This window comes from Orcinus orca, chromosome 11, assembly GCF_937001465.1.
Source record: "Orcinus orca chromosome 11, mOrcOrc1.1, whole genome shotgun sequence".
Lineage (NCBI taxonomy): Eukaryota > Metazoa > Chordata > Mammalia > Artiodactyla > Delphinidae > Orcinus > Orcinus orca.
Window position 1 is genome coordinate 92,597,015 of NC_064569.1, and position 23,543 is coordinate 92,620,557.

The 23,543-nt window shown below is 57.5% G+C and overlaps 1 protein-coding gene across 7 annotated transcripts; it reads left to right on the forward strand.

Annotated features, from left to right (window-relative positions):
- LOC101272038 (chronophin) lies at positions 1–21,733 on the forward strand. 7 transcript variants are annotated; one of them, XM_033405018.2, is made up of 18 exons: positions 1–406; positions 1,556–1,598; positions 1,837–1,941; positions 3,084–3,160; positions 3,486–3,597; positions 3,689–3,765; positions 4,267–4,405; positions 4,963–5,031; positions 5,183–5,273; positions 5,688–5,833; positions 6,809–6,920; positions 7,276–7,357; positions 7,448–7,528; positions 8,058–8,174; positions 8,726–8,823; positions 9,158–9,323; positions 10,340–10,434; positions 20,391–21,733. In XM_033405018.2, exons 1-18 carry the CDS (start codon positions 348–350, stop codon positions 20,705–20,707), a joined length of 1,986 nt encoding a protein of 661 aa, XP_033260909.1. In that variant the 5' UTR covers positions 1–347; the 3' UTR covers positions 20,708–21,733. The 7 variants fall into 7 exon arrangements, with proteins under 7 accessions (XP_033260909.1, XP_004279504.1, XP_033260908.1 ...); XM_004279456.4 differs by lacking the exon at positions 20,391–21,733 and adding an exon at positions 11,869–12,648 and having other exon boundaries at positions 3–406; XM_033405017.2 differs by lacking the exon at positions 20,391–21,733 and adding an exon at positions 12,527–12,722 and having other exon boundaries at positions 4–406; positions 10,340–10,445.
- Positions 21,734–23,543: the final 1,810 nt, after the last annotated feature.

Genomic DNA, 23,543 nt, shown 5'->3' on the forward strand with positions numbered 1-23,543 from the left:
GGGGAGGAGCGGGGAGGAGGGGCCGCGCGCACAACCTGTGGATCTCCAGGCGGCCGGCGGACCCACACTCGCCGGGACCGTAGGGGGGGCGCCCTTGGGGGGCCCGGAAGACGCGAAAGAGCGAGAAAACAAACTTGGAGAGAGGAGTGACCTGGGGGCCGGGGGCGGAGTCGCCAGCGGGGGAGGAGAGAGCGAGCTGCAGCGAGAGCGCGGCTGGCCCAGGAAGCGGAGAGCGCCGCCCACCCACCCGGGGCGAGAGAGGCGCCGCGGGCAGAGGCAGGCTGGGCCGGGGGCTGCCGGGCCCTCGACCCCCACCGTGACCCCGCAGCCCCCAGCCCGCCCCCAAGATGATGAAGAGGCAGCTGCATCGCATGCGGCAGCTGGCCCACACGGGCAGCTTGGGACGGTGAGTGTCAACCCCTTCCCTTCCAGTCCCATTCTCACCCGGCAGGACCCTAGAGGAGGTGGGAGGTCGGGGGGAGACTGAGGACAGCTGGACAGCCACCTTCTGACTGGCCATCTCGTTTCCTCCCCTCTGAATGCCATCCCCTCTCCTAGCCAGAGCAGGAGGGGCAGGCGCTGGCCTTTGGGGGAAGGGGCACCCCTACCCCTGACTGGAGGGTGGGTGGAGGATCAAGGATGCTGGGTCTTCTCTGTCTCCATGAGCCCCTGAGTGGACGGTCCTCCCTGGCCTCACTTGTCCCCTCTGTACAATGGGGACTGTTAACCATCTCTGGTTGCCTGCGGGGGAGGGATGGTCAGGGCCCCAGACCTTGGGGGAGCAGCAGAGATAGGGTCCTGGCAGTGATGGGAGGAGGGGCCGCCCCTGCCCTGCCCTGCGCCTCTTCCCGCCGTCCTCCAGCCCAGAGGCGTCCTTGCTTCTCTGTCTTGCTTCTGCTTTTCTCAGCCTCAGGTGGAAACATCCCCACATTCCCACCACAGTCCCTGAGCTGGTGGTGTGGAGGGCGGAAATTTGGGGAGCTCCCAGGGCCTGTCTTCTCTCCTCTTCCCCCTGCGTTGGGAGTTTCTCATTCTCTGGGCTCAGGGGAGCGGACTGGGTGTCCACAGACCTGCTGTAGTCACACACTGGCACAGATGCCTATATGAGCATGGGCAGTCAGGCCGACTTGCTCGGAGCCTGTCCCCACGTGTCCCCGGGCAGGGGCCCAGGACCTGCCCACCACCACAGTCCAGAGCCCTTTGTAACCAACAGCCCAGGAGTCTGAGCTCGCACACTTCCTGTTCTTGGGGCAGCCCGGGCCTCCTCTCCCCAGGTCAGCAGAAGAGAGAGGCGCCCCCGGTCCCCACTTCGGTTTCGTCCGCCCTCTCTGGGGACACAGCCCTGGGTGGAGGAGGAAAAAGCCTGGTATCCTATTCCCGCCCCCATGGAATGTGTTCCGACGGGGATGAGGCAGGCGGGCCACCCAGGGCGGCCTGACTGGGAGGGGCACTGGAAGCATCTGGGGTTCAGGTGCCCTGTTTGCAGTGGGGGGGCAGGAGGAGGCGGGGGTTTCCTAACCTGGGCCAGCTCAGCAGAAGCTGTCTCCCCCTGCAGCACCCCGGAGACTGCCGAGTTCCTGGGGGAGGACCTGCAGCAGGTATGTGCCTGGGCCGGCAGCGGCAGCGGGTGGCAGGGCAGGCCCATGCAGGCTGTCAGCAGAGGGCCAGGCAGGGATGCCAGTTGGGGGCCCGAGTTGAGTCATTCCAATGCTGTTGGCAATGGGGTCCCCAGGAGGAGGGAAGAGAAAGACAGTTCCTGCTCTGGGGGAGAACAGGACAGTGGGGCATGGGGGACAACAGCCCCCCACGATCCATAACCCCTGGACCCCCTCCCAGGTGGAGCAGCGACTGGAGCCGGCCAAGCGAGCAGCCCACAATGTCCACAAACGGCTGCAGGCCTGTCTGCAGGGCCAGAGCGGGGCAGACATGGACAAGCGGGTGGTGAGTGGGGGTCCCAGGGAGGAGGGGCCTGGGCAGGACACCTCTGTCCAGTGGGGCAGCGGGGTCGGGGCTGGGGTCTCCCCACTAGTCTGAGTCTCTGGCACCAAGGGGGTGGAGACTGCTCTGTCCCAAGGCTCCTCCGGCACCCCACTCATGAGGTCCTATTTCTTCCCCATCCCCTTCTTGACGCCGCCCGCCTGCACCAATCTTCTGAGCCACAGCCAGGCTTCTGACAGCACCTGAACCTCTCTGTCCAATCAGCACCCAGAGCAGGTGCTCACAACTGGGCAGTCTGTGAGGGCTTCCTGAAAGAAGTGGCATTTGAGCTGGGTTTTGAGTGTTACTCACTGGTGTTAACCAGTAGCCAGTATTTATGGACTGATTACTGCTAGTCTGTTACTAGGATATCTCCATGCATTGCCTCACTTAATGTGAAAACAACCTTAGGAGGAGGCTGCCCTTATTAGCACTGTGTACCGAGGAGGAAACAGAGACAGAGAGGTAAAGTGACCCACTCAAGGTCACACAGCTAGTAAGTGGCAAAACTGAGATTCGAATTCTGGTCTCCCTGACCTAAGCTGGTGCTCTGTACAACGCTAGGTAGGAATGTGGGGGGCAAACTTGTAACTGGGCAACAGTTCCGTGAGGCCAGAGCAATAGGGAACCGTGGAGGGTTTTGAGCTCCGCAGGGGCTAGGTCAGCCACAGATGCCCTGTGGCAGGGGAGAGGGCCCACTCTGAGGTGATGTTCCTGGCTCCTCCGCCCTCCCTCTAACTGTGAACTGGGACAAGCTCCATGCCCTCTGTTTTTAGTTTTCCATTCGGTGATGGGACTTGGTCCATGACTCCTTCCTGCCCAATCGTGTGGCTTCTGGGAGGGGGCAGGGGGGCCTCAGATGGGTGGGGGCTCTGTACATGGTCACGGGGAGCTGTCACCTCCACCGTGCCTTGTCATCTTCCTGCTTCTACTGTCACCTGTGTCCGTGGCCCTCCTGGGTTCCCGCCTCCCCTGTCCACGCCCAGGGCCTTGCTGGGGATTCTGCCCCTAGGAGACTCGCCATGTGCTCAGGCAGGGGCGTGGAAGCAACCCAGTGGGCGAGCACACGTGCTCACGCTCACAGCCGGCCCTGCCCTTCCCTGCAGAAGAAGCTTCCCCTCATGGCTCTGTCCACCACGATGGCCGAGAGCTTCAAGGAGCTGGACCCCGATTCCAGCATGGGGTGAGCACGGACAGGGACCTTGGCCCTCACCTGGAGATGCCAAGGAGGGATCTGGGTCAGGAGAGGGTCCCAGTCAGGGAGGGCATCCACGGTGGAAGGATGACCAGGCTGGGAAGAGTGTCTGGGCTGGGAACAGTGTCCGGGCTGGGAACAGTGTCCAGGTCAGTGAGGGTGGCCAGGCCTGCAAGGGCGTTGGGCTCAGTGAAGACGAAGGAGAGACAGAAGAGACGGGGTGATGGGGAGGGAGGAGGCCCCCCTGCCCAGTCTCTCCAGAGGGGGGTGAGGGGCTGTGGGAGCCCGGGCCCACTGGGTGCTGTGTCCACAGGAAGGCCTTGGAGATGAGCTGTGCCATTCAGAACCAGCTTGCTCGCATCCTGGCTGAGTTTGAGATGACCCTGGAGCGGGACGTCCTGCAGCCGCTCAACAGGCTGAGTGAGGTGACCCTGCCCCCTCCCTCTGCCCCCAGCGTCCCCAGCCTCCAGCTCCCACCTCCGCAGCCCGCTGAACCCTTCCTGTGCCCGCCCCCAGGAGGAGCTGCCAGCCATCCTCAAGCACAAGAAGAGCCTGCAGAAGCTGGTGTCTGACTGGAACACACTCAAGAGCAGGTGGGAGCCACAGCCTCTAGGTGAGGTCCACGCCTGCTTCAGCCTACGGATGTGGCCACAGAGCTTCGAGGCCCTTCCCCCACCAGGAGGACGCTGCAGGGCCCACTGAGTACAGTGTGTGTCCTTGTGCACACGCCTGGTCCTTAAGAAGACATATGGGGACAGTGCATGTGAGGGTGCCTCTGTGCGCGTATGTGCATGTGCTTGTGCCAGCTGGGGTACCCAAAAGCCCGGGATAGCCATAAACAATCCTCCAAGGTCCCTGGATGGCGGGAGGGGCCCCACCGTCCACTCTGGAGGTGCGTGGCCATGATCACCAAGCCCCCCACCAGGGGGTGCGCCAGAGCACTCTGCCCAGGGTGGGCAGAGACCCAAGGCCAGTTCAGCTCCGGGATTTGCATCTATAAATTCCGGAATCCTATGTGGTCAGGCCTGTGGAGGGGCCCTTGGCTCTGGACATGCGATGGGGACGTAACCACCCCACCTTGGAATCCTCCCCAGGCTCAGTCAGGCAGCTAAGAACTCAGGCAGTGGCCAGGGCCTGGGCGGCGGCCCGGGCAGTTACACCACCACAGCCAACAAGGTGGAGATGCTGAAGGAGGAGGAGGAGGAGCTGAAGAGGAAGGTGGAGCAGTGCAAGGTGAGGGGCACTTGGGCTTCCTGCATGTGTGGTGGTGGCACGGGTGGGTGCTGTCCCCATTTCTCAGATGGCAAAACTGAGGCTCAGAGAGGTGACGTGACTTGCCCCAGGCCACATAGCTAGGAAGCAGCAGAGCCGGGATTTGAACCCAGGCTGTCAGGCTCCAAGGTCTGTGTACTTAGCCATCACCTTGTAGCCACTTCTGTCTATACCATACGCATAACACCTGGGAGGGAGAGAGACGCCTGTTCACCGGAGTCTCAGTGCGTTTGCTAAGTGAGTGAATGAATGAAGGGCGGGTGAACAAATGAGGGGTGAGTAACACAAGGCACTGTGCTGAGGATATAGGGACACAGAGAAGAGGACTAGAAGCTGTAAAAGCCCCCCAAGAGTTCAAAGGGGTCCCTGCGGGCTGGCCCCAGGAGCAAACCGTAAGCAGAGAGAGGAGAGCTGGTTGTGACCCTCCCCATACAGCTTGGGCAAGTTGCTATCCTCTCCAAGCTTCCCCGCTGGGCCCCAGCCTCGCTGGTATAAGCCCTCCCCTCTCTGTCCCCAAGGACGAGTACTTAGCCGATCTGTACCACTTTGCCACCAAGGAGGACACCTATGCCAACCACTTTATCCACGTGAGTCCAAGACCAGGCTCCTGCCACCCGGAGCTCCGGGGCCACTGAGACCCCCTGCGAGATGGTGGGAGGGAGGGGTCTGCGTTTGTGGCCCCTGGGGGAGGCTCAGCTTCCCTCACTTCCCCCCGGGGGTGCCCCCTTGTCCCCATAGCTCATGGAGATTCAGGCCGATTACCATCGCAAGTCTCTGAGCTCGCTGGACACGGCCCTGGCTGAGCTGAGGGAGAACCACAGCCAAACAGGTGGGGACACAGGCAGGCCCCGACCCCCATCCTGCTTGGGGCACGTTAAGAAGCTTGCACTCCATCACGAAAGGCAGCAGGGAGCCAGAGATGCGTTCTGAGCAGGGGAGCGCTCAATTAGATTTGCGATGAAGAGATTGCTCCGGCTGCGGCTGCGTGGAGGATGGAATGAAGGGGCAGGACTGGAACCCTGTTAGGAGGCAGGAGGGAGGTGACTGTGTCCCGGACTGGGGTGGGGGCAGTGGAGGTGGGCGGATTCAAGAGATGTGTTGGATAATTTCAGGATGTGTGGCATGGGTGGTCAGGAGGGAGGTGGTAGCCCCTTGAGAACGTCTGGGGATGCCCCTGTCTGCCCTGACCTCGATGCTCAGAGGTGGGAGGACCCTGGGCCGCTGATCTGTCTCGTCCCTGCAGACCCCTCCCCCTCGATGATGGCCGCCCCCTTCTCCAGGGTGTATGGGGTGCCTCTGGGAACCCACCTGCGAGAGCTGGGCCGGGACATCGCCCTGCCCATCGAGGCCTGCGTCATGATGCTGCTTTCTGAGGGCACGAAGGAAGAGGTGGGGCTCACTGGAGTGGGTGGGGAAGGAACACCAGGGCCCTCACTCGGTCCCACACCTCCCACATGCTGCCCGTCGCTGGGACCTGTAATCTCACCACCATTAGCGTACAGGTGCCGGGAGAAGGCGTGGCCTCCTGCTGCTGAAGTGATACCACCTCCCACTTAACGATGCTCACGTGGGCCGGGCACTGTGCCATCAGCCCTTTGCGCTCCTTGTTCCATTGGATTATCCCAATAACCCTTGGTGGGAGCCCTCATTGGCTCCATTTTGCAAGGGGGAGGCAGAGGCCAGTGGGTAGACGTGCCCAGCAGGTGAGAAAGTGGCGGTGAAGCCGGAGACTCCACGTGAGTCACAGCCACACGCTGCCCTCATCCATCCTTTGCACCTCGGTCGTGCTAGTGTATCGGCTGCTTTCCTAAGGACAGACCCTTAGGAGGTGGACCACACCCAAAGGCAGACCTAGGCTTCAGGACAGTCCTGCTGGGCCTCCTATCTCCCTTTCACTCCTAACCAGACTCCTGTCTCCCCACGACTTTTCTGAGCTCCTCCCAGACTTCCCGGTTTTGTTTTGGTTTTTTTTTTGTGGTACACGGGCCTCTCACTGTTGTGGCCTCTCCCGTTGCGGAGCACAGGCTCCAGACGCGCAGGCTCAGCGGCCATGGCTCACGGGCCCAGCCGCTCCGCGGCATGTGGGATCTTTCCGGACCGGGGCACAAACCCACGTCCCCTGCATCGGCAGGCGGACTCCCAACCACTGCGCCACCAGGGAAGCCCCTAGACTTCCCCTTTTGCTCAGAATCTTAGACCTTAAGAGTCGAGAGGAACCATGAATACGGTGATGTTCACTCTGCCCACCAGCCCAGTGGGCCCCCAAGGCCTACTCCAGGCCATGAGTGGGCCAGGGCCTACAACCGGGGTGTCCTGCCCCGCCCACCCCTCTGTGATCCCCACCTTCCCCCTCTCGCACCTCAGGGCCTCTTCCGTCTGGCCGCCGGGGCCTCGGTGCTGAAGCGCCTCAAGCAGACAATGGCCTCGGACCCCTGCAGCCTGCAGGAGTTCTGCTCTGACCCCCACGCTGTGGCAGGTACCTGCTCTGAGGAGCCCTGGGTGGAGAGCCTTCCCCCCAAATCCCTTCCCTGGAGCTGCCTGAAATGATCCCATGATAGTTGGCTTAAGGCCTGATAGACATCTGAGGAGACACAGGAGTCCTTAATGTTGAGGTCCATGGTGAGCCCCCTGAAACGTGTGTATGTTTTTCTGCGGACAACATCACTAGGCTTCATCATTTTCTCAGAAGGGCCCGTGGCCCAAAGAAATGATCAGACCTAGACACGTTAGTGTGAACAAGAGCTAAAGGTTCCTAACATGGAGAGAGCTGAGGCCTGGGGATAAAGTTGGGGGCTTGGAGGGCTGCATCTGAGCCCCCGCCACCACTCCAGGTGCCCTCAAGTCCTACCTGCGGGAGCTGCCGGAGCCCCTGATGACCTTTGACCTCTATGATGACTGGATGAGGGCAGCCAGGTGAGGATGGCGGGGGGCAGGTGCTGGGGAGGACGAGGCTACAGAGGGGCCACCCAGGGCAGGCTCACCAGGTCTCTCCCCCGTCCACAGCCTGAAGGAGCCAGGAGCCCGGCTGGAGGCCCTCCAGGAGGTGTGCAGCCGCCTGCCCCGTGAGAACCTCAGCAACCTCAGGTGAGCCCCCAGCCCACACCCAGGCCTCCCCCAGCCAAGGCCCAGCTGCCACTTCAGGGCCGTGGGCTGGTATCCTTGTCCTAAGCAATATTTCTGAAAATACCACTTTGATGTATTAACTGTATTTTTTTAATACTAGACATCGAACTGAACACATACCTTGAACCTTGAAGCCACACCACCCGGCTTTAAATCCCACCTCTGCCACTATGTGGTCCTAGGCTAGCCATTTAACTCTCTGTGCCTCTCAGCACAGAGTTAACTCTCAGCACCCTCATGTGGAAGACTTGGAGCATAACAGTCCCTACTCTAGGGTGGCTGGAGGTTCTCAACTTAGTGCCTGACACGTAGGTGGTGTTCAGTAGGTCAGCTAATGTAACTAGTAAAAATGTTCCTCAATGTCCTGTGCGGTGTCTGCCACTCTTTGGCAATCCCAGGCTGGAGAAGTCTCAGGTCCTGGGGGGCCTCCATGGGTGTTCATGGCCCAAGATGCCCTGCCCCTGGTCCAAGTGCCCCTCCCACGCCCCAGGTACCTGATGAAGTTCCTGGCACTGCTGGCCGAGGCGCAGGAGGTGAACAAGATGACACCCAGCAACATCGCCATTGTCCTGGGGCCCAACCTGCTGTGGCCCCCTGAGAAAGAAGGGTGAGTGGCCACAGGTTGGGGGGAAGGCGGCAGTCCCCTCCCCCCCCCACATCTGCTGCTTACTTTTCCCCTGGGCCTCAGTTTCCCCATCCTTGGAGTAGGTTGAGCAGCTGCAATTGTCAAAGCTGCTGTGACGAGCAGCCAAAGGGATCGTGGATCCCATGGGGCTTTGGAGATAGGCATTCTGGGTAAAGGCAGTAATGGGGTGCTTGGTGGCCTGTTACGGGGAGCTGGGAGCCCAGAGATCTGATTCTAGCGCGCCCCCTCCCCGCCCCCCACCTTCCAGAGATGGGCCTTAGGAAGTCACTCTGGACCTTCCTTTCCTCATCTGTAAATGGGAGAGAAACTAGACGGACATTGAGGATGTTTGCTTTGGGAGTTAGATGAGACAATAAACGGAGAAATGTTTTGTAAACTGTAAAGAGCTGTGATACGTGAGCGGTTGTTATTCACCTGGTCCTTGTGTCCCCAGTGCCCAGCACAGGGCCAGAGAGTTGGGGTCACTAGACTTTGCTAAATGATGACTCACTTTCACTTTCTTTTCGTCCCAGGGACCTGGCCCAGCTGGACGCAGCCTCCGTCTCATCCATCCAGGTGGTGGGCATGGTCGAGGCTCTGATACAGAATGCAGACACCCTCTTCCCCGGAGGTAAAGCTCCCGCCTTTGTGAACGTGTCCCTTTTTGTGCCTTCATCTGCCCAGCTTGGTGCCCTCCAGACTCAGCTTCAGTCCCTGGCAACCCTGTAAACTCACCACGAGGCCTGGAGGAAATGGCTCCTCCACTCTGAGCCTCAGTTTCTCGTCTGTAAAATGGGGATGATGATGCCTGCTTCGTGGGATTCTTGTGAGGCCCACCTGGGAGTGGGAAGGCGAAACATGGTCCAGACAACATCCGGAGAAAGGGAAAGTGGTCCCAACACCGGCTGAGGAGGGGAGGCCTGCGGAAGCTCTGTAAGTTCAGATCTGCTCCCTTCTGTCTGCAGATATCAACTTCAACGTGTCAGGCCTGTTCTCAGCGCCTGCACCCCAGGATAAGGTCAGCGACAGGCCGGCTTCCGAGGAGCTTCCATCGATTGCCACACCCACCCCGGCCCCTGTACCAGCTCCGGCTCCGGCCCCTGCCCCAGCCTCAGTGGCTCTCAAGGAAAGGTAAGGACTGATGGGTATGAATGGCCCCTGTCCTGGCCTTGAGATGCCTAGCCTGAGACACCATCTCTCAGGGTGTCCAGTAGCATTTTAGGAAATATAATTATCATATTTTCATCCCAAATACCAGGTTTCCCAGTTTGGAGTGGGTAGGATAGAGACCTGAGAGGCATATTCTTCTCAACCTCTGATGTGTTCCCTTCTGTGTTATATGGTTCTTTACTGAGCACCTACTGTGTGCCAGGCGCTGTTTCAGACCCTGGAGATTTAGGGAACTAGGGAACTGATCATTTTGGAATGTGTAAATTCTGTACCTTCCAGTCTTCTCTTTGATCCTTTAAATCGGGAGGTTTAACATGGTGCCACGTTGCCTCCGTACCCAGCGGGTATTGATCAGTTATCACAGACTGCTGGGGCCCAAACCATGAATTTCCTCAGATGAGCAAGACAGACAAATGCTGCCCTTAGAGCTCGCATTCCAAGGAGTGGGGAGACAGAATCAACAGAACACTGATAAAGGCACAGTATAATGTCAGGCAGTGATGTGTGCTATGAAGGACAGTAGAGCAGGGTGGGGGGTCGAGTAGGGAACAGAAGTCAGGCAAGGGGGGGGCTCAGGAAAGGCCTCCCCAAGGAGTAGCCAACGGAGCAGAGCCAGGAATGAGCCCTGGCCTCCTCCCCTGCTTCTCGTCCGTTCTCTGGCTTCTAGTGGCCAGAACATCCCGTAAAGGTCACATGGAGGCTGAGAGCTGAGATACAGGGGAGGCCCTGCTTTCTACCCCACATCTTGGTCACATGAGGGACCTCAGACACTGTCGCAGTGTCACACAGCAGCCAGGGCTCAGTGGATACAAACTCTGGCCCATGCCAGAAGCATCTTATCAGATCCCAGGCCCAGCCACAAAGTGGTGGAGAACAACTCCTGGGAGGACCCAAACTCAGCCTGTTGGCTGGAAATCTCCCCAGGATTCCTCTGGGTGATGGCCAAGGCTGACCCTGACCCTCTCCTTCCCTCGCAGGGCAGAGTCTGAGGCACCCCCCAGACCAGCCTCCCCCAAGGTCAGTAGGAGCTCCCTGGAGGCAGCGACCCCAACAGAGGACATGGCTCGGAGGAGTGAGTTGGCTGTGGGAGGAGAAGGGGGGCAGAGGGTGGGCAGGGAAAGGGGCCGGGCAATCCCAGACTGTCCCATGTTTTCAGACAGCCAGGGGAGACCAGGAATCCAGGTGGCTAAGGGCCCAGGTTTGCTGCCGGACACTCTGGGTTCAGATTCCAGCTCTGTGACCTTGGGCAGGTGACTTCACCTGTCTGTGCCTCAGCTTCCTCCTCTGTGTAATGGGACAATAACTGCACCTGCCTTGTAGGGCTGTTTGGAGAATTAAACGGTGCTGCCTGGCCCATACCCAGCACACAATAAATGCTCGATAAAGGTCAGCGATTGAGTGTTGGGGGTGGTGGAGTTCAGTCCCTCAAGAAGACCAGGGATCACAGAGTGAAGAGGGAGGATGGGGTCTTCAAAAGACAGCGAAGGAGGGTGGTGGTGGTGGTGGTGGTGGTGGTGGTTTGGTAGCCTCCTTCTGAGCCCCTTTGGTGCGTTCACCTGTTCAGGTGGCCTAAAGCCAGGCAGGTGAGGAGGCCGAGGGTTCAGGTGCAGAGTCTGCCAGGGTAACTAGGACACTTGGGACACCCAGCCCAGGAGGCTCTAGAGTTTTCCACCTGGATGGGACTAGGTGGAGCAGCGTCAGGAGTCTCTGGACCAGCAGGAGCTGGCAGGTCGCACAGGGACCTTCTTACAGGAGGGGGCTTCTAGCCACCTTTCCTGGATGGGGTGCAAGCAGGATGTTTGCTCACTGGAGCACAAGTCAAAGGACGGTCACAGCATCACCTGCACTGGTCCTCACGTCAGCCCTGCGAGGTCAAGGCTGTCATCTTATCTCACCGATGAAGAAACTGAGGCTCCCGGGGGCAAGTGATTTGCCCAGGCCCTCCAGTGGGTGGAGACAGAGCTAGGACCAGGGGCCAGATGTCCTGCCCCACCTAGCCCCTCGGCTGCCTTGTGAGGATGGACTGTGCAGGGGCATCTGAGCGCTGGGGTGGGGCAGTTATGGTGGGCTTCTGAGAGGAAGTGAGGAGGACCCAGGTGGCAGGTGGAACAGGCAGCAGTTCTTTATTCAGAAGCTCTGTACTGAACACGCACACTGCGCTAGCCAGCTGGATGTCAGCTGGCCTCACTCAGTTTACATTCTAGTCAGGGAGACAAGCAATAATCGAGCAGAATTAAAACTGACGAGATCATTTCAGAGGGCAAGAAGTCCCATGAAGAAAATACGACCGGAAAATATGCCAGTAACTGGGGCAGGGCGGGGGAGGGGCCCTCTAGCTGAGGACAGACGTGGACCGAGGCCCGAATGGTGAGCAGCCAGCGTGGAAACTGTTCCCGGCAGAGCGAACGGCAGATACAGCAGATTCGAAGATCCCAAGGTGGCGTCGAGCTGGGGGATTTGCCGCAGGCAGTGTGAACGCCTAACCGCCCCTCTCCTTCCTCCACAGCCAAGCGCCCAGCGCCGGCCAGACCCACCATGCCGCCCCCCCAGGTCTCCAGCACCCGCGGCTCCCCTCCAGCCCCACCCCCGCCCCCTGGCTCTGGCAGCCCTGCGACCCCCCGGGCTCTGCCCCGCCGTCTGGTTGGCAGCAGCCTCCGGGCCCCCACGGTGCCACCCCCGTTGCCCCCCACTGCCCCCCAACCTGCCCGGCGCCAGAGCCGGCCCCCACCAGCCTCCCCCAGCCCGGCTTCCCCAGGGCCAGCCTCCCTCGTCCCAGTCTCTCTGAGCGCACCTGCCGATGTGGACCTGGGGGCGGCCGCAGAGGAGGGAGGGGCCCCTGAGGCTGCAGGCAGGGCCCCCACTCCCCCGGTTATCCCCCCTCAGCCCCGGCCCAGGAGCCTCGCCTCAGAGACCGACTGAGCTGGCGGCTTCTCCCCGACAGCCCTCAGCATCCCCTCCTCCCCACCTTGTCCTCCTAGGACACAGCCCTCACCCCTCCCAAGGGGGTGAGGGCCTCCAGCCTTTGCCTACAAGTGCCTCGGTGTCCGCTGGGTCGGCCCCCACGGCAAGGAGGACTCAGGACAGTCCTCCACTTCCAGACCTCTCACTCTTGGCTCCACCCTGGGTTGGGGGCGCCCCTCAGCCAACTCCCCACTCTCTGGCAGGGTCCCAGGGGAGCCGCCGGAAGGAAGGAGACGCTTGCCTGCTCCTACGGGACTTTTATTTTTCTCTTGCCAACATATTTTTTTGTAAGGCTGGTAAATAAATTATTTTGGACAAAACTGGAGCAGCTGCCCAAATGATAGTTTTATTTTCTGTTCTTGAAATAAAGAAGCCACTTTGATAACGGGGAAAAAATTACCTATTCTTTGCCTCCTTTCTTTTTCCCTGTCTGAAATAACAGCCAACATTTTTAGCACTTACTCTGTGCTACCCATCGTGCTTTTCTATGCATGATTTCCATTTAATCCTCTTCCAGGGAAGTAAAGCCCATTACCTCTTACAGGTGAGGAGACTGAAGCTCAGAAAATGACCAAGGCCACATGGCAAGTGAGGCATGGACCTGGCCCAGGTCTGCCTGATTCCAGAGCCTGGATCAGTCCCTCACATCCTGAGCAATTTATTTAACTTCTTGAAGTCTCCTTCATCTGTGAAAACATTTAACAACTTCCACCACAGAAATGTTGGTTTGAGGATTAAAAGAGACACACTTGTAAAGACCAAGGTACCGCCCTTGCACACAGAAGTGCCCTATAAGTGATGACTGCTTGCTGTTTCCCCCAACCTGTGGTGTTCTCTGTTCCTGGAGAAGGCAGGGAAGGCTCCCCTGTGGAGCAGGGATGGATCTGTCCTCAAATATTCCCTGAGGCTGCTCTGTGCCAGACGCTGGGCTAGGTCCCAACTCAGCCCTACGCCCTCGGAGCTCCTGGGAACGGACGGGCAGGAGAACTGACGATTACAATCAAGTGTCATGGGGGTTCCCTGATGGTCCAGTGGTTAGGACTCCACGCTTTCACTGCCGAGTGCGCAGGTTCAGGCCCTGGTTGGAGAACTGAGATCCCGTAAGCCGCGTGGCAAGGCCAAAAAAAAGAAAAAGAATCAAGTGTCATGGCACTGGGAACCCATGTTAGCACACTTAGGGGCAAGCCAATTAACCCAGACTGGTGTGTGTGTGTGCGTGTGTGTGTGTGTGTGTGTGTGTGTAGGGTGAAGGCCAAGAAGGCTTCCTGGAGGAGGTGATATTGAGGGGGAGTCTTTCAGGAGCTGGCCAGCTAAAAAAGGGAAGAAGGAAGAACATTCCAAGCAAAGGAGACCACCTATGCAAAGGCCAGGAGCAAATGCCCAGGGCACTGAGGCACAGAAAATATCAGCCTCAGAGCCTGAGTGACAGGGTGTGGCTTTTCCCAGGTCTCTGAAGATCCAGTTGCTCCTGGGGGTCAGACACGTCTTCAGAACCTTCTCAGAGGTTGGCAGACCACCTCAGAATTGTGACACATTCCTCCCTAAGTGGGGACCTAGGCAGCTGGGTCCCATCACTGCCCTGGGCAACTGGCTACTGCTGCTCTGTCTCCTTCCTGCTCCAGGGTCCTCGGGTGACAGACTGCCTCTAGCGCAGTGCCTCTCCACTCTGGCCTCACAGTAGAATCCCTGGGTAATTAAAAAAGCAAAGAAATTTTGAAATGCCGGGTCTCACCCAAAACAATTAAACTAGAATTTCTGGGATCCTGCAACACATTGGTATTTTTAAAAAACGTTTCTCAAAAGCCATGGAACTGGACTTCCCTGGTGGTGCAGTGGTTAAGAATCCACCTGTCAACACGGGGGACACGGGTTTGAGCCCTGGTCCGGGAAGATCCCACATGCTGCGGAGCAACTGAGCCTGTGCGCCACAACTACTGAGCCTGCACTCTAGATCCCGCAAGCCACAACTACTGAGCCCGTGTGCCACAGCTACTGAAGCCTGCGCGCCTAGAACCCGTGCTCCCCAACAAAGAGAAGCCACCTCAATGAGAAGCCCGTGCCCGCAAGGAAGAGTAGCCCCCACTTGCCGCAACTAGAGAAAGCCCACGCACAGCAACAAAGACCCAAAGCAGCCAAAAATAAATAAATTAAATAAATATATTTTTTTAAGTCATGGAACTGTACATTTAAGATTACTGTATGTAAATCATATCTCAAAAAAAAAAATTCGTTCCCCTGGGGACTCCACCGCACAGCCAGAGTGGAGAACCACTGGTCTAGACCAAGGGCTCCAGCGTCCGACAGGACACCGTGTGCCTCTCTCCTCAACACACCCACACTCTTCTCAAGACTTCGCTCGTAACTGGTATGATCACGGTTCAGAGAGCAATGAGATTTGACCCAAAGATAACATCTCCTTTAGCATCTGTTTTCCTCCTAGCAACCAGCCGTCTTAAGCTTCTGATTGGCTGGGCAACGCGGAGCGGGCCATATTTTCTACTTGTAACTCCTTATTGGTCAAAAGGAGCGTCAGTCTCTCAGCCTCCCATCCCTGCAAGAAGCTAGTTAGGGCTGAAGCTCAGCGACTACTGGCCCAGCGGAACTAAGGGGAGTGACGAAGGACCAGGCTAGGCCGTCGTTGGTCCCTTTCCCTCGGTGGCGGCCGCGATTCCGCCCTTTTCTCCAGGTTCCCTTAGCTCGCAGCCCAGCTCCTCCCCGAGACGCTAGCCCCCATTGGCCGCGGGCCAGGCCGTGACCCCGCCCCCTGGCCCTTGCGGCGCGCCGATTGGCAGGTGCCGGAAACCAGCCAGCTGCGGACGAGCGCGCCGTGCTCGCGGAAAGAGAGCGGCGCGGCGCGAGCGTGCGGGCAGCCAGCCGGCTGCATGGCGCGCTGCGAACGGCTGCGCGGCGCGACCCTGCGCGACGTGCTGGGCCGGGCGCAGGGGGTCCTTTTCGATTGCGACGGGGTGCTGTGGAACGGCGAGCGCGCCGTGCCGGGCGCCCCGGAGCTGCTGGAGCGGCTGGCGCGGGCTGGCAAGGCGACGCTGTTCGTGAGCAACAACAGCCGGCGCGCGCGGCCCGAACTGGCCCTCCGCTTCGCGCGCCTCGGCTTCGGGGGCCTGCGCGCCGAGCAGCTCTTCAGCTCCGCGCTGTGCGCTGCGCGCTTGCTGCGCCAGCGCCTGCTCGGGCCGCCGGACGCGCAGGGCGCGGTGTTCGTGTTGGGCGGCGAGGGGCTGCGGGCCGAGCTGCGCGCCGCGGGGCTGCGCCTGGCGGGGGACCCCGACGAGGACCCGGGCTCGGCCCCGCGCGTGCGCGCCGTGCTGGTGGGCTACGACGAGCTCTTCTCCTTCGCTAAGCTGAGCGAGGCCTGCGCGCACTTGCGCGACCCCGACTGCCTGCTGGTGGCCACCGACCGCGACCCGTGGCACCCGCTCAGCGACGGCAGCCGGACTCCCGGTGAGCGCGGGGCTGGCGGGGAAACTGCGCTAGGGCGCTTATGCCTCCACTCCTGCGAGTGGGGTGGGGAAGGGGCGTATCCAAGTGACAGGTGGGGAACAGGAGGGATGTGAGGGCGGTCGCCACCCAGCAAGAGCCCAGGATGCTTTCATGTCCACATGTGGTAATTCTTGCAACCGTCACCCTGTGAGGGGCAGCAGTGGGGTCCCGGCTTGACAGATGAGGAAACTGAGGCCCATTGTGGCTCAAGGAGTTGCAGGCGGAATCCAGGGCCCCGACTCCCAATCCTAGCCTTTCTGAACCAGCCTCAAGGGCTCCTGTCATTTTCCCCACCCGCCATCGGGGTGAGGTCGGAGAGTTGGGGACAAAGCCTGGAAGGATTCCCCCCGCCACCGTTGGAGGTTTGGAACAGGAGTTTCTAGCGGCAGGTTGAAGGCAGGTGTGCGGGGAGCACAGAAGGTGGATGGAGTTTGACCTGAGTTCCAGTTCCAGCTCCAGGGCTCTGTAATCTTGTTAAGTTACATAACCTTTGAGCATCTCTGCCCTGGGTGTAAAATGGGAATAGTAACCATGACAGTTTCGCTGAGGAGAGAGTGATCAGGATGAGTGCCTGCTACACAGTAGGTGCTCAGATGATGTAAATTGTATCCAAGACCTCTCCTATTACAGAGCTTTATGAAGCACCTTGGTGTCTTATTTAGTTTCAGAATTACTCTGGAGATGGAAGTTATTGTCCCATTTCCCAGTTAAACTGAGGCTAAGAGAAGGGAAGTGAGCCACCCAAGGAAGAGCAAGAGGATCTGAACTTGGCTCTTGAGGCCACCTTACCCCCAGCCTCTAAACCCCACCCCCTCCATCCAAGGCACTCTTCACTGCTGTCATTTGGGAATTCAGATCTGCAGAGAAAGCAGGAGCGAGTGAGCCTCCTACATCTTGGAGGGTTCAAGTTAGACAAGAGCAGGTGGTAGCAGAGGCTAACTGACAGTAGTGAGTGTGTGTGTGGACAACCAGTCAGTAAGCTGAGGGCAGGGTGAGATCTCCATGACTCACTCCCTGCTGGCCAGCTGACTCGATTGATAGCGAACCCTAGGAGGGCAGGGTGGGATCGATTGAGGAGTAGACACAGTATTAAGATGGGTGGCAGGGAGGTCCTAGAGCTGAGGAGATCTGGGAAAGCTTCCTGGAGGAGGCATCTTGCAGGACAGGGCACTAGGGAATGGAACAGGGCTTGAGCCATGGCAGAACCAGTTCCAGGCTGAGAATCTTATAGTTCTAGGCCCGTCTTAGCTTTGCTGCATGACCACTTCAGTCTCAGTTTCCCCATAAATCCAAGGTGAGGGCGCTGGTCACGGCTCCCAGCTGCACTAGCTCCTGCCTGCCCTAGGCCGTGCTATGAAAAGTGAGTTTCTTTGGAGGCCTCAAAGCTCAGGTTAAGATTTTGGGTTCAGAAGCTCCCCCAGGGGCTCAGGAAGGATGGTGTGGAGGAGCTGGGGAGAGACCAGGCCCTGCCCACGCGTGCCCCTTGGGTCTCACCACCCATCTGGCTTTGCTCGCCAGCTCTGTTGGTCATTCCCACAGCCAAGAGGGGGAGACAGAGCTTAACAAATACAGCGCTGGTGTCCTGTTTGGGCACAACTGAATCATGCAGCTTTGAAAGTGGAATAAAAACACTAATAAAGGCCCCAATATGCATAAAATCTGAAATAATGCTAATCTCACCCCAGTTCCCCCTCCCCAGTCCCTATGGGTCTCCTAAATTGTGTGTTTACCTATCTACCATGTGGCAGCCACTTGAGATGGCAAATAGAAATGCCTGTTGTCTTAGGAATACATCACCAGCAAAACATACGCCAGCCTTGGATGACAGGTTGTTGAGAAGAGTGGGATGTAGTGGTCTGAGGACACAGTTACGTGCATAGACTCCCCTGCTTGGATGCTCGCTCACCCAGGGTACGGATCTTAGCTTCATTCACTGCTCTATTCCCAGTGCCTCACACAGTGCCTGGCATATAGTTGGGCCTCAGTAATATTGGCTGAGTGAGTGAGGTGGGACATGGGGGGCCAAGAGGGATCGGCTCCGACCTGGTAGGAAAGGAAGATGCTGGGACTTCCCTGGTGGCTCAGTGGTTAAGAATCTGCCTGCCAATGCAGGGGACACGGGTTCAAGCCCTGGTGCGGGAAGATCCCACATGCTGCGGAGCAACTAAGCCCGTGCACCACAACTGCTGAGCCTGCACTGTGGAGCCCGGGTGCCACAACTGCTGAGGCCCACGCGCCTGGAGCCCATGCTCTGCAACGGGAGAGGCCACCGCAACAAGAGGCCTGCACACAGCAACGAAGAGTAGCCCCTGCTCGCTGCAACTAGAGAAAGGCCCCGTGCAGCAACGAAGACCCAACACAGCCAAAAATAAATAAGTAAATTTATTTTAAAAAGGAAAGGAATATGCTAACAGAGCTACCATTCTTTTTTTTTTAATATTTATTATTCATTTATTTATTTATTTTGGCTGTGCCAGGTCTTAGTTGTGGCATGCAAGATCTTTAGTTGCGGCATGCATGCAGGATCTAGTTCCCCGACTAGGGATCGAACCCAGGCCCCCTGTATTGGGAGCACGGAGTCTTACCCACTGGACCACCAGGGAAGTCCCTAGAGCTACCATTCTTCTTTTTTTTTTTTTTTTTTTTTTCTTTGGCAGCACGCGGGCCTCAGCGGCCATGGCTCACGGGCCCAGCCGCTCCACAGCACGTGGGACCTTCCCGGACCGGGGCATGAACCCATATCCCCTGCATCGGCAGGCGGACTCTCAACCACTGCGCCACCAGGGAAGCCCAAAGAGCTACCATTCTTGAGCTGAGAAAATCACTTTGGGGTGACGCAGTTGAGCCCTTCCCATCCTGGCAGGAATTTCTAACTAACAGGGCAAATGGCTTTTCTTCCCTACCCAGTTCTCAGGAAAACAAGCAGGCGAGTTCTAGGTCGGAGGTCAGGGAGACCTTCCCAACAGGGTTGCTCTGGGCCAGCTCTGCCTTGATCCTAAGGAAGTTCCTCCTCATCTGGGGGCCGCAGGGCTGAGGATTCTTCCTGTTTGTGCACCTTCTGTGTCTTGGGCTTAATCAAGCTGAGTGTCATCCCCTATGAGAAGGGAGACAGGAGGCCCAGAGCATTTGGGGTCAGACCAGTGGAGCACTGATGTCTAGTAACTGGAAGAGTCTTGACTTATGCCTTTTGCCAATTTCTGTGGTGTAAGTACTCCCCCCACTGTGGCTGATTGCAGCCTACCAATGTGAAGTCACTTATCATGGGGTTGGGAAGATATGTACACGCCATTCTGTAATATTTCCATCATTAGGATGCAAGTAACCTCAAGAGCATAGATAATGGTAAAATAATTAGGAAGTGATGAGTTTTGAGAATTTATTACCTTTGTTTTAAACATATTTCACTTGATTGTTAAGTTTATATAAGTTGACTTTTAATAGTGGCTTTGTTTAACCACCAACTCATTTCAGAATTCCTGAAAATGAAACATTCAGCACTCCCAAGCCCGTACAGGCTGGCCCTGCATGTGTCTGGGTCAGACCTACCTGAATGCATATCCTTTATCTGCCACTTATTAAGCTGTGCAACCCTGGACAAGTTACTTAACGACACTGAACATCAGCTTTCTTATCTGTAAAATGGGCGTTCATGAGCTCCCACACAGCCCCTGGCACTTTAGAATGTGCTCATCATTAGTGTGAAGGTAGAACATTCTGGCACAAAGATGTACCCCTGAGACGGGCACAGTGGACTCATTGTGTGGGACAGGATGGTACTGGGCTGGGAATTAGCCTTTTCTAGACAGTCCTCCTATTGTTAAACACTTGGGTGTGTTCCACAATTTTGCTTATTATAGTTACTGAGGCCACGGACATCTTCAACCATGTAGCTGTTTGTCTCCAGTTTGAATTCTCGCCTTGTGATCACTTTCCCAGTGGAGGCTGACTGGGTCAGAGGTGCGAACATTTCTGTGCCCTGCTGTGTTCCAAAAGGGCTGTGCCAGTTTCTGATGCCAGGAGCACACATTCTTGTAGCAATGACCACAACTGCTGTTTGTTAAGGGCTTTTCTGTTTCCAAAGCATTTGCCCCTGTGGTGCTCACAGCACCTCTTTGAAGGTAGGCATTACTTGGATCCCCCTTTCCAGTGAGTCTAGGGAAACTCAGAGAGGTTGGCTTGCCCAAAGGCGTGTGGCCACCTGGGTAAACTTGTGAACAGCACGCAGGGCTGACTGAGCCAGGCCCGGTTAATGCAGTGGCTCAGTCAGGCCTTACAATACCCACGTGAGATACTGCCATTGATATCCCCATAAAAGAGATGGGAAAACTGAGGCACAGGGAGGTTAAGTAGCCTGCCCAAGAAAGGTGGAGATGGGGTGTGAATGCAGGCATCTGGTTGCAGAGTCTGTGCCCTTAACCCCTACACTAAGACTTGGAAGCAGGTGGCCTTTTAACTCATTTCAGTGCCTAATTTGACCCCCATGCCAAGCTGCCTCGATGGGAATTCCAGTTTCCGGGCCTGGATGCTTTCCCCGCTGCCACCCGCATTAACCGAGTCTCCATGTCCCTGCAGGCACCGGGAGCCTGGCTGCTGCCGTAGAGACAGCCTCAGGCCGCCAGGCCCTGGTGGTGGGCAAGCCCAGCCCCTACATGTTTGAGTGCATCACAGAGCACTTCAGCGTGGACCCCAGCCGCATACTTATGGTGGGCGACCGCCTGGAGACCGACATCCTCTTCGGCCACCGCTGTGGCATGACCACCGTGCTCACGCTCACAGGCGTCTCCCGTCTGGAGGAGGCCCAGACCTACCTGGCAGCCGGCCAGCACGACCTCGTGCCCCATTACTATGTGGAGAGCATCGCGGACATGATGGAGGGGTTGGAGGACTGAGCCCACCTGACCAGCAACTGCGGCTGCAACCCTTGCTCACCCTGTTCCTGTAGATGGAGGTGATGGGCCAAGAGCTGCATTAAGGGCTACCAGCTCCCTGGCCCCAGTTTCTACCCTGGTGGGGCTGGAACCCAGGGAAGATGTCAGGGCCCTCGGACCCCCTTCCAGCAGTGGCTGGGCACTCTCCTGTCCCAGAAGCTGCCCCCTCCCTGCCACTGGTTTACCCTGGCCTGACCCAGCCAGGTGGCCTTATATCCTGCCCTGTGACCTCCGCTTGTTTAAATCTGGGCCCTGCTGCCTTGTGAGGACTTCCCCCAACCCTGAGCACTTAATCCCCTACCTCCTCCCTGGGGCCTCTAGGGCTCTGCCTGCTCCTGGGTCCTGGCCCTGGGTTCCTATTGCCCGATCAGAGGTCTAGGTAGCCATGAATCATTATTGTCCTGAGCCCTGAATGGACCGATCAGAAGGCTAAGTGATAGTGACTCGTTGCTGTTGGGACTTGAGCGGACCAGTTGGGAGCCTAAGCGACCATGACCCTTTCTTGTCCTAGGTCCTTGGTAGACCAATCAGGACCCTAGGTAATAATGACCCATTAGTCTCTTGGATCCTGAATAGAACAATCCAGAAGTCTGAGAGACTGGCCTCTTGACAATCTGGGTCTGACTGGACCAGCCAGGGGTCCAGATTTCTGTTCATAAATACGGGTCCAAGTGCTGAAGACACCCCTCCTCCACAAAGGGGGCCACTTGGTGGCTCTGGGGGCTTCTGTAGCTGAGAGCCCCACCCTCCCTGATCACGGTACCAGACCAGTGTTGACGGTGGTCACAGCTTGGGAGGGGGGCTTTTGTGGCCCGCCCCCCGTGCTGTCAGTGTTTGCTGTGCCACCTCTCCCCCGCGCCCACCCCCAGCTATTTATTTATTATTGCGTGCCAGTGATGGTGGGGCTGGGGGCTGGGCCTTCCCTGCCACCTCCACCCCTGTTGTAACCAGTCCTCCCGTACTTAATAAAGTGCGAGTGGGAGTGTCTGTGGGTTGAAGTCTGTGTCCAGGGTGGGGTGGGGGAGGAGCCCCTGCCTGAGCCTGCTCTCCCCGGAACTGGCCCACCCGCTTCGTGGAATGATTTACCCCAGTTGCAGAGCGTTCTCTGTGTGCAGTGGTACCTTAGCACAATAGCACTTTGTGCCTCACTGAGTCGTTATATACCAATCTGTCTCAGTCCTTCAGAAAATCCAGCAAGCTTGCATTACTCATCCCACTTTACTCCTTGGGGAATGAGCATCATAAAGGTGACGTTAAGTTAAACACGACGGCACACCCCTGGAAAGTGTGATCACCTGAGGCAGGATCTGAACTTGTGTGGGCTGACTCCGGGAGGCTGCGGCCCCTCTCTGTGGAGACAGGTGCGAGACCGGTCCTCACCCTCCAGGAGGCTCAGGTGAGGTGCCGCGCACCCCCCTCCATTTCAGGCATCCTTCACACCTGGGCTGCTGCTGTGAACGTGTGCCCTGCTGGCCTCGAGCATCCTCAGTGCCTTCTGCAGAGCAGGTGGCCATCTGTGAGCTGGCTGAGGGTAGGACTTCGAGGTCTGGAAAATTCTCTTCACTATGATTCTTCTGGGGAAGAGGGAGTACTTGACTGAGCCTGGCTGCATCAGGAAGTGGGAGCAAATGTGCTCTTGTGGAGACTTCTGGTTGTGACAGACTTGGCTCAACCTGGCTAAGGCATAAGAGAGTTTATTGGCTGCCCCAACACCCTCCAGGTGCATCCCTCTCATCCTCTCACTCTTCTGGGCTTTGGGTGTGGAAGCGGTTGCAGCTATTATGTGATCGCAAAGCGTGGCCCAGTATATTTCTCTGCCTGTGACTCTGCTTCAGAAAGATGGGAAGAGCTTGTTGGGGTTGTTTCCTCCAGACCTCTAAAAGTTACAAACCAATAGAAAAAGTCTAAGAACAGCACAGTGAATACCATATGGCCTTCACCTGGACTCCCAGCTAATATTTCAGGAAGCTGATGACACCAGTCCACAAAATGAAACAACTCCTTCACATTATACCCCCTGGTTTCAATAGTTACCTAGTTTTGCCTCCCTCCTCCCCCACCCCTGCGTGTTGACTACTTTCTTGGTGACCAGAGGCCTTAGGGGTACTTTCTGTTGTCCCTGCCATAATTTTTTCCTCTGGGGGTGGCTCTGAAACAGTGGCCGAAACTCAGACTCGCTGAAATCTGAGCTTGGTCTAGCATCAGAGTCCCACCCAGCACTCTTTTATTTCACCTTGGCTATTACAGATAAGCACAACCACAGGGCTGTAAGTTTTACTTTTTTCGCAGTTCCTTGTGCATCAGTAAGCCAGCTCCCCAGGATATGGAGCCATGTCTGAATTCCATTGGTAACGTTAACCTTTTTTAAAAAAAATTAGTTAAGAAAGCACATAGGGCTTCCCTGGTGGCGCAGTAGTTGAGAGTCCGCCTGCCGATGCGGGGGACACGGGTCCGTGCCCCGGTCCGGGAGGATCCCACATGCCGCGGAGCGGCTGGGCCCGTGAGCCACGGCCGCTGAGCCTGCGCGTCCGGAGCCTGTGCTCCGCAATGGGAGACGCCACGACAGTGAGAGGCCCGCGTACCGCAAAAAGTAAAATAAATAAAGCACATAATCTTGGGACTTCCCTGGTGGTCCAGTGGTTAAGACTCCACACTCCCAACGGAGGGGTCACGGGTTCGGTCCCTGGTCGGGGAACTAAGATCCCACATGCCACACAGCATGGCCAAAAAAAAAAAAAAAATTTTTTTTTTTTTTTTGACTGCAATGCATCGCTTGTGGGATCTTAGTTCCCCGACC

Bases quoted from the DNA above. Each gene is read 5' to 3' on its own strand.
- LOC101272038 (XM_004279456.4), top strand. From the start codon at position 348: ATGATGAAGAGGCAGCTGCATCGCATGCGGCAGCTGGCCCACACGGGC. The intron at 3,766-4,266 runs GTGGGAGCCACA...AATCCTCCCCAG, and splicing joins TGGAACACACTCAAGAGCAG to GCTCAGTCAGGCAGCTAAGA. The intron at 7,358-7,447 runs GTGAGGATGGCG...CCCCGTCCACAG, and splicing joins GACTGGATGAGGGCAGCCAG to CCTGAAGGAGCCAGGAGCCC.